This window comes from Helianthus annuus, chromosome 6 (assembly GCF_002127325.2).
Source record: "Helianthus annuus cultivar XRQ/B chromosome 6, HanXRQr2.0-SUNRISE, whole genome shotgun sequence".
Classification (NCBI taxonomy): Eukaryota; Viridiplantae; Streptophyta; class Magnoliopsida; order Asterales; family Asteraceae; genus Helianthus; species Helianthus annuus.
The window spans coordinates 44,237,516-44,246,911 of NC_035438.2; the positions used below are offsets into that span (position 1 = coordinate 44,237,516).

The following is a 9,396-nucleotide window of genomic DNA, read 5'->3' on the forward strand; positions in this document are numbered from 1 at the left end:
GAATGTTTCTTTTTTCAAATCTTACATTTCTTTTGTTTTTACACGTCTTTTTGTAAAATTTAAAAAAATTAACGACTTTACAAAGTAAGTTGTTTAAAAATCTTTAAAAATAAATATTTTTTAAAAAGAATGTTATAAAATGAAGTGTTTTAAAAACTTTAAAAGACAAACGAATTTAAAAACCAAATGGTTTAAAAAGGAACAATTTTAAAAACGATAGATGGTTTAACAAAATATAAAGCGATATATTTATCATACCAAGTAAATATTATGGCTCCAATTTTAGCCCTTTGAGTTTAGTTAGTCATTTATGATTAGCTTTAACCCATTTATCTCTTAGTATTTAACTCCATTTCTAACTAAGTTAGATGACTTAGTTATTTTTAAGTGATGGCATACATAAAAATGTATTAGTTAATAAACTTGGGTTTTTGGCGTTACCGGATATGACTGAGCCGTTTTATTTTAAGTCTCGGTAGCCTGAGCCTTTTAAGATTTTACTTTCTAAAAACATTCATTCACTTTAATTAGTCTTAGTTTTGATTATTTAAATTCCTAACGCTTATCCGGTTAACTTTTTACCACTAATGGTATTTTACCGCTCATCCGCAGTTAATTTGGTTTAATTAATAATCTCTTAAATATTAAAAGAACTTTGTAACTATCAAAAACAGCCCCTAAGGTATATAATGACCTAATTACCCTTATACTTAACTACAAAAAAGTAATAAAAGTTAGTGTCAGGGGCCAAAACCATTATAAAATATAAACTCGGGGTCTGATATGTTAAAAGATTTTTTTTGGGCTAATATGGTTAAACTGGCTAAACCACAAGGGCCGAAACAGTCATTAATGCATTATGTTTGTAATAATGTTGCACACCATACGTGTTTATTATAAAAAAAGATTTTGAAATTATAAAATTTAAATGAATAATATTAGAACCTTTAATTTGTACTTCTCAAAACTTATTTCACGCGATTCTGAAGTAGTAAATTCATAAGATACAATTATTACATTTACCCATGTAATTACTGAAAATTAGCGCAAATAATTTAGTAGAAAAAAGAAACGTTCTTCGGAGTAATTTCTGAAAATTAGCGCAAATTTATTAGAAAAAAGAAACGTTCTTACCTTTATATTTTTTGGGGGGTTTCTTTGTTTCGTTGTCTAAAAATTTCATGAGTTAACAAGTTGTATGGGATATTGTATACCTATTACAATAGAAGATGCGTTGAGAAAAAAATACATTAAAAAATACGGGACTCTTCTTATTTTTTTTTTATCCAAAGTTAAACGCAATCTTAATTTGGTTATAATAAAATACGACAACTCTTCTTAATTTCGGTTTATCTAAAGTTAAACGCAATCTTAATTTGGTTATTATAATAAAATACGAGAACTCTTTTTTTTTTTGAACGACCAACATAATCAATTCCGAGCACTTTCGGGTCACCTATTGGACCAAAGGGAGTACTCTGAGAGTAACCCGAGTCCATCATCAATTCCGGGGAAAACCCGATAATCCACCCGCCTGTAGGCACGACGGTGAAATTACCGGTAAAACCTGTTTGAATCAAGGATCAAACCCAGTCTGGGTCTCCTATCATTGTCCACCGGTGCCTCACTTTGCACCAAGTGAGAGTTGAACTTGCATCTCTCACGAGAAATGCAAGTCTTCTACCACTTGATCTAGAGATCATTCGCATTGGCACGAAAACTCTTCTTAATTTAGGTTTTTTAGAACTCAACGAACTCCTAACAATTAAGTAGGAGCACTTGACCTTTTCCTTATTGTCACTCAAAGAAATATCCGGAGGCTTTTCTTTAAATAGTTAGTGATAATTTACCAAATATAGTAAAAAGAAGGTTGAATCCGATTTGAACGGTATTGTTTTAATTTAGTTAGTACACGCATATAAAGATCCACTAATGCATGCTCATTACTTCATAACTTACAAACACAATCACTCGTATTCTTTACTCACATCCCAATTATTAACCATGGCAAACCATGATTTACTGATTCTTATTTTCACTTATCTCATCATTTCATCACTTTCTTTGATCATCACATGCAATGCCCATTCTGGTACGTATAGTTTATTCTGTTGCAAAGAAATCGTATATGTTCGTTCATTACCATTTTGAAAACATTTTCTAACTTGTATTTTATGCGTATATTGTAATCGTTACATATCGCAAAACCAGAAAAAACTTATTCAAGAGCCTGTTGTGTGTTATTTATATTTATAAAATTCAATGCAAATGCATGCAGGCGAACATGAATTCAGCTACGAAGATTCATCACCGGATGGACCAAAGAATTGGGGAACCCTAACTACGGATTGGAAACCTTGCTCAGGTGGAAAATCACAGTCACCTATTAATATCGACTCGAAAAATGCAAAAGATCAACCAAATGACTTGAAAAAGGATTACAAGGATGCCCCTGCCAGACTTTACAATAAAGGCCACAATATTGTGGTATGCACACTTCTATCTAATAAGCACACACATTGCATATTGTTATATATAAAAGACCTTAATTACCCTTGTCATTTTGCATTTTGTTAGGTACAATGGCAAGGAGATGCAGGAGGAATAAGTATAAATGGTTCAACATACAAGCTAGTTCAATGTCATTGGCATACTCCCTCTGAGCATACCATAGATGGGAAGGGGTATGTGTTTTGTAGCAAGTGTTACGATCCTTCATATGGACACATATATTTTGATCAAAATGTCTAAATTAATTCACCCTTCATGCTTTATATAGCTATGATGCAGAACTACATTTCGTTCATAGCAACGACCATAAACAATTGGCGGTTATTGGTGTTCTTTTCGAAATTGGAGAGTCTGATTCCTTTATTGAAAAGGTATTTACTCTCTCTATACATGTGTAACTCAAATATTATGAAAGAACAATTGATGCCTGATAATTAGCAGACCTTATAAAAGATCATTTAATATGAGAAGATATGAAATAACTTCTAACTATCATGAAAGAACAATTGATGCCTGTTAATTAGCAGACCTTATAAAAGATTAGTTAATATGAGAAGATATGAAATAACTTCTAATTATAAAATATTGAATTTGAGCATAAAAAATAAAGAAGGCTTTAGTATGTGATAGGCTTAGGAAATCCCCAAAAATCAAGATCATACTTGATTAAAATAGTGAAACTTTACATCAAATAATGGGTGAAGTAGAAATATCCATTGATTTTAAGTGTTTTACATTAAAAATTAAAAACATGAAATAAAACAAACAAAATTTTACAAATTGGGCCAGTTATATAATGGTCCCATTAATGACGTTATTTGCCCAAACTTGTGGCCCTCCCAGGCCTTTTCAAAACCCTTCATTGTTCAAAAGTTAGAAGCTTGTCATGTTTCCATTGTTTTATAATTTTCTTTTAATAGTAATATTTTTTTACTCCAAAATATCATATGATCAATTTGTATTTATAAAAATTTAAACTCATACCACATTAATAGTACACACTCACTCACCATGCCACTAGACTACAAGACCATGGTAATTGTTTTATAAATGTCCTGATCAAAATTTTGTTCATCTTTATGTCTAATTATATGTATATGCAAATCATTCAAATTGATCATTTCATGCATGCAGATGACTGCGAGCAAGTTCAAAGGGCTTGACGCTAGTGGCAGTGATTTGGGAAATGTAACCGCAAGTAGCACAACTACCAGCGATAAATATTTCAGATATAGCGGTTCCCTTACAACTCCTCCATGCTCGGAGGGTGTCACTTGGACAGTTGCCGAAAAGGTCAAAACAATTTCAAAGGACCAAATCGAGTTGCTAAAAGGGGCTGTTGATCATGTAAGTCGTGTTTTACTTTGTGTTTCAGACTTTTTTTTTTATCATATTTTATTCTTATGTTCTAGCTTAACTCTTGTTTCGTTAATGTTCTAGGAATTTCAACATAATGCAAGGCCTGTCCAAGATCTTAATGGAAGAACAGTTACGCAATTTGAAGACAAAGAGTACGCTCTTTTTTTTATATACTATATATTATTTATATTACATGGGTTGAAAATATCTCTTCATTTTCACCATTTCTTGTTCAAAATCCATTTCGTATTGGTTTTGAATTTTACTTATTCACATAGTTTACGAAGCATAATATATCATAGATAGTTATATGAAAATTATAATAATATTAACTAATTAATTATAATTAACACTTGCTTATATCAATATTGCAATTGATAAGTATTATATTTAACTAACTTTTTATAACTACAAGTTATAAGTGTTATAGTTATCAATTAGTTTATTTAACAAAGTGTTATAATTAATTAATTAGTTTTTTATAACAGTTGATAGAAAGTTTCGATTTTGCCATTTTTCGTACGAGATGTTTGTTTCATAACCTTGATTTATTTGTTAAGTACATGTATAATTGTTTTATACAAAAAGAAAAAGAAAAAAAAACTTATTTAGTTTTAATATAACATTTTGTTGGGATTTAAGAGTACATCAAAACTTGTTGAGATTCTTTTATGAACTTAAATTTCTATGTTCATTCCTCGAGATCAATAATGCTTTGTGTTTTTATGATGGGTTTGTAGGGGCTCAGGAGCATCATCAATACTACCACTATGGAGTGGAATCATCATCTTTGTTCAAATTTATATTTTATTTTCATTTTAAGTGGTAGCTTTTGCTTGATTAGGATTTGGATTTCAGTCCATACATGTTTGGTTTTGCGGCATGACTTTTTGAAATAAAAGAATAAGAATTGAGTTATTTTATTCATGTTGGTATCGTACTGTATTTGTATAAGAATTGAGTTATTTTAATGTTTGGTATTACGCATGGTTGAACTGGAGTGAGTTTCAAAAATAAAGTTTAGAGTTTGACAATGTTAAATCAAAGATTGAAGGTTTCATCTAATTGACTAATCCTAAATCCAAAAATAAAACTTCAAATAATTAAATTCTATTAATCGATTTCACAATTTCATACCTAGAAGCTGAAACGATTCTTTAACGAATTAACGTCGTTTGAATGAATGATGAAACTGAAACGTCGCTTTGACGATAGGATCCACTTTGCAGGTTGTTTTTTTTAGCGTTATAAAGTACGGCTCCACCACACACGGAATATTCATATTTATTTGGGTTTTAAAACTTCATCGTTTGAGACTTTGGCCTTTTATTCAGCTTTGGGCCTTTATTTTGTGCCATAAACACAACAAGAATCATGTCTACATTCAGCAGCCATAATCAAAAAAATTTTGGGCCTTTTATGTATGGTTGGGCGAAGTAGCATTTAGAGAAAGGTTCCCTTTACTTTATGATCTAGTAAAAATCAAGAGAGCTAGAGTGGAAGAGTGCTACAGACGAAGTAATGGGGGCATCATTTGGGATTGGTCTTGGTCGAGAATTCCAGCATCAGAAGATGAAAGATCACAGGCTACTGAACTAATAGGTCTATTACATCAGTTCCGGGTGACGGTAGATAAAGATAGATGGGTTTGGGGTGAAGATAAAGAAATAGGGTTCTCGGTAAAATGCGTTCGAAACACGTTGGGAAAAGATATAAATCTAAACGTAGTAGCGGATAATTATTTCTGGAACAATTGGGCTGCACAAAAATGCGCCATGTTTGTATGGAGAGCGTTGAAAGGAAGGATACCGACGGCAACTCAGTTAAGAGAAAAAGGAGTTCCGATTCCATCGGACTTATGTAAGTTGTGTAACCGGGACCAAGAATCACCGGACCATGTACTCGTCAACTGCAGAGAAGTTAAAGAAATTTGGAATCAAATCGGATTATGGGTCAAAGCCCCGTCAATCGTTCAACAGGGAACTCTAAGGGAGATTTTCAGTGTATTAGAGGAACAAAGCTGGCCGAAGAAAAGAAAAAAGGCGGTTCATGCAATTTTTGTATTGACAACTTGGATCATTTGGAAGAAACGGAACGAAAAGGTTTTTCAAGGGAGAAACGGTGAAGTGTTCAAAGCAATAGAAGAAATAAAAGCAGAATCATTTTTATGGATGAAACATAAATCGAAGGTGCAGTTATCTTCCTGGGAGAGTTGGGTTTATTTTACTTGGTTCAGTTAGTTGGAGTTATTGTTATTGCTGTAAGTGTTTTTGATGTTTTTGTTTAAACACTGATGTACTGTATGGCTTCTTAAGCTTCTTGCTTTGGGCCGGGTTTGTTTGATGAATAAAAGTTCCGTCTAGCTATTCAAAAAAAAAAATGTATACATATAGTACTTCACCCTGCACATATCTATCGGGCCCTTCAAAATTTTGGGCCTTGGGCGCCTGCCCAGCTTGACAGGCCCAATAGCCGGGTCGGGTCTATTCCATCTTTATAATTACAATAAAAAACCCTTCTTTCTATTCTTTTTAATTAAATAATATTTTTATACTTTTATCATTACTTTTTCTCTCTTATCCACTCACAATCACTTACAAAAAATAAAAAAAAAAAAGAAATTATAGAGGGTGAAAGTGATCTTCCAAATTTACTGATAAACATTAACATTTTCTCTCTACTCCACTCACAACCACTCTAAAAAATATATTGAATGTACTCACATAAATATAGAGGATCGATTGTGAATGGTAAGCCGACTCAACTTAGATAACATTTTTCGTACTTTTATGTCTTGATAGTTGATCTGTTGGGTGAAACTGAGCCGAACTCACGCCGTATTTTTTTTATCAACATTTGATTGTATGAAATCAAACCATACTCGCGACATTTTTTATCTACGTTTTGTTGTATGAAAAGTTATATATTTTAAAAGATTTAATCTACGTCACCACATATTTTTGTATCTACGTTTCGTTGTGTGATATCCGAGCCGAACTCAAAGCGTATTTTTGTCTACGTTTGTTGTGTAAAAAGTTATATATATTCTAGAAGACTTTATCCACGTCACGACGATTTCAATATCTGTGTTTCGTTGTGTGAAACCGAGCCGAACTCACAATGTATTTTTTATTTACATTTTTATATGAAAAAATTATATATTCTAAAAGATTTTATCTGTGTCACACCTATTTTTTATATGCGTTTTATACTTTTATTTAGATATATTTGTCTGCGATGATAACCGAATATTGGTACCAGTATCGTGACGTTCTGAATCGACTAATACCGTTCGAACAACATCAGTCGGTTCCAATTTTCTTTTTTTATTGTTTTCGGTCGATGTAAAACCTTGATTTCTATACTGAGTGCAGGTATCATACCAGTATTGTGACAAACTAAACCAATATTGGTCGAATGCCCTACCCATCATAAACCGATATCCAAAACTAACGTTTACCCATTACCCACGGGTTTATTTTTAAGAAAAACATTTTCCGACGTACAGAAAAGAGTCTAAGCTCTGAATTATGTTATTGTCGCAGGAAATTGGGATAACTCATGAAAGAGTCTATAACATTAATTTTGCTATGAGTTCTCCTATGGGTTGGTCAGGTGGTATTTTGTCCCTTTGGGATAACTCAGTGTTCATAAAAAAGTCTATAACATGTTTTACTAATTATGTTATTGTTGAAGGAAATTGGGTGTCGCTAGGAATGAGGTGTTACATTGTTAATATTTATGCTCCGCAGGAGGATAGAGCCAAAAGAGATCATGGTAATCTATTTATCTTTCACGCAAGATAATCATGGTAATTATTTTTCGATGGGTGATTTTTATGCAGTTCGGTATGAATACGAGTGATGGGGTATAATTTTTTCGGATTCTACTGCGAGGTATTTTAATGATTTCATTGATGATGCGTGTTTGGTGTATATTTCGTTGGGTGAATTCAGTTTTACCAGTGTTGATGCCAGTTGTAAAAAATGAGTAAATTAGATTTGTTTTTTTTTTTTGAAAGGTAAACTTTATTAAGAAACGGCTAGCCTGACAAAAACACAGGATCGCACCACAAACCGATTACAACATATACAGAGGAAACCTATACTAATCTCTCCAAACCAAGTTACAATGTTTGGACCTACTCTTTAACCGTAAAAAACTAAGAGACTTAACTTCCCCAAAAATCTCGTCACTATTGCCTTTACCATTAGAAAAAATCTTTGCATTCCTCGCTTTCCATAAGCACCAACAAGTAACCGTAACTAGACCTCGGACAATCTCTTTAGCTTTCTTATCCCCGTTAATACTTTTATGCATATCAAGAATATCCACCAAGGAAAAAGCAAAAATAGGCGGTAATTTAACTCATTCACTGAACCGACTCCAAACCCGATGTGCAGTAAGGCAAGCCGTGAACAGATGGTCCACGGATTCGGTCTCTTCATTACAAAACGCACAGAGATCCGAGTCCACCGAGATGTTTCTTCTGACCAAAGCACTTTTAGTCGGGATCCGATCCAATACCGCCCTCCAAATAAAGATGTTACATTTTGAAGGAATCCACCTACACCCCTTGGTCATACACATACTAACCGGCTTCACAGGATCGATCATTAACTCCTTGAACGAGTATGTCGAAGACAGACCTGAATCAGTCGGCGACCACCTCCATTTATCCTTGATTGCCGTTGTGTGAATGCCAGCCAGCAAAGCCGAACAACTATCCAGCTCCGCCACTTCCTCCGGAATGACCGGAGGTCTTGACCAGTCCCAAGACACTGGCGCGACCTCTCCCGTTGCTGGGATACGATCGCTCACCCAGCAGCATTTGTTCTTTTCCAAAGCAAACAAAGTAGGCCATAAAAACATTAACGGAGCGTCCCCAACCCAATGGTCGATTCAAAAACGGATGCTACACCCGTCCCCCAAAATCCCTTTAAAGAAACAATGTAACCTCTTACCTTTTAGTAAAACTTTTGACTCCATTCTCACAATGTTCTTTCACACTCCCGAGATTGCCGGGTTGGAAGGCAAATACGGCCACTTCCTAGACTTACCATGGCAAGCCGAGACGACCCTTCTCCAAAGGCTCTCTTCTTCCACCCTATATCTCCAAACCCATTTAGAGAGAAGAGCTTCATTCACCGTTTTAAGCTTACAAAAACCTAACCCATCGAATTTATTAGGAAGAGTGACTTTATCCCAAGCCACCCAATGCATTTTCCTAACCTCTTCCGAACCTCCCCATAAAAAATTCCTCATAAGAGATTCCAATTTATCTATCACTTTAATCGGCGCCTTGAAAATAGAAAGATAATATATGAGAAGGCTCTCAAGGACCGCTTTGATTAAAACCACCCGGCCACCAATAGAAAGTGTATGTGCTTTCCAAGACGAAAGACGATTTTTAAAGATGTTAACAATTGGATCCCAGTTGCAAATCCGATTCATGTTTGCCCCTAAAGGTATTCCTAAGTAGTTAAAAGGGAAATCCCCTTTCTTGCAACCAACTATCGACGCCAT

General features: G+C 34.0%; 2 protein-coding genes across 2 annotated transcripts; one reads left to right on the forward strand and one right to left on the reverse strand.

Annotated features, from left to right (window-relative positions):
• Positions 1 to 1,962: 1,962 nt before the first annotated feature.
• LOC110863938 (alpha carbonic anhydrase 4) lies at positions 1,963 to 4,176 on the forward strand. Its single transcript, XM_022113144.2, has 6 exons — positions 1,963 to 2,092; positions 2,279 to 2,487; positions 2,578 to 2,684; positions 2,780 to 2,882; positions 3,646 to 3,858; positions 3,952 to 4,176. Exons 1-6 carry the CDS (start codon positions 2,005 to 2,007, stop codon positions 4,174 to 4,176), a joined length of 945 nt encoding a protein of 314 aa, XP_021968836.2. The 5' UTR covers positions 1,963 to 2,004.
• Positions 4,177 to 8,874: 4,698 nt separating this feature from the next.
• LOC110944672 lies at positions 8,875 to 9,396 on the reverse strand. Its single transcript, XM_022186323.2, has one exon. It carries the CDS (start codon positions 9,394 to 9,396, stop codon positions 8,875 to 8,877), a length of 522 nt encoding a protein of 173 aa, XP_022042015.2.

What these genes read in the sequence shown, in the direction of transcription:
- LOC110944672 (XM_022186323.2), bottom strand. Translation starts at nt 9,396, where the DNA reads ATGGCGTCGATAGTTGGTTGCAAGAAAGGGGATTTCCCTTTTAACTAC.
- LOC110863938 (XM_022113144.2), top strand. Translation starts at nt 2,005, where the DNA reads ATGGCAAACCATGATTTACTGATTCTTATTTTCACTTATCTCATCATT. An exon ending in CACATGCAATGCCCATTCTG is followed by an intron (nt 2,093 to 2,278) that starts GTACGTATAGTT and finishes AAATGCATGCAG; the next exon opens with GCGAACATGAATTCAGCTAC. An exon ending in CTGATTCCTTTATTGAAAAG is followed by an intron (nt 2,883 to 3,645) that starts GTATTTACTCTC and finishes TCATGCATGCAG; the next exon opens with ATGACTGCGAGCAAGTTCAA.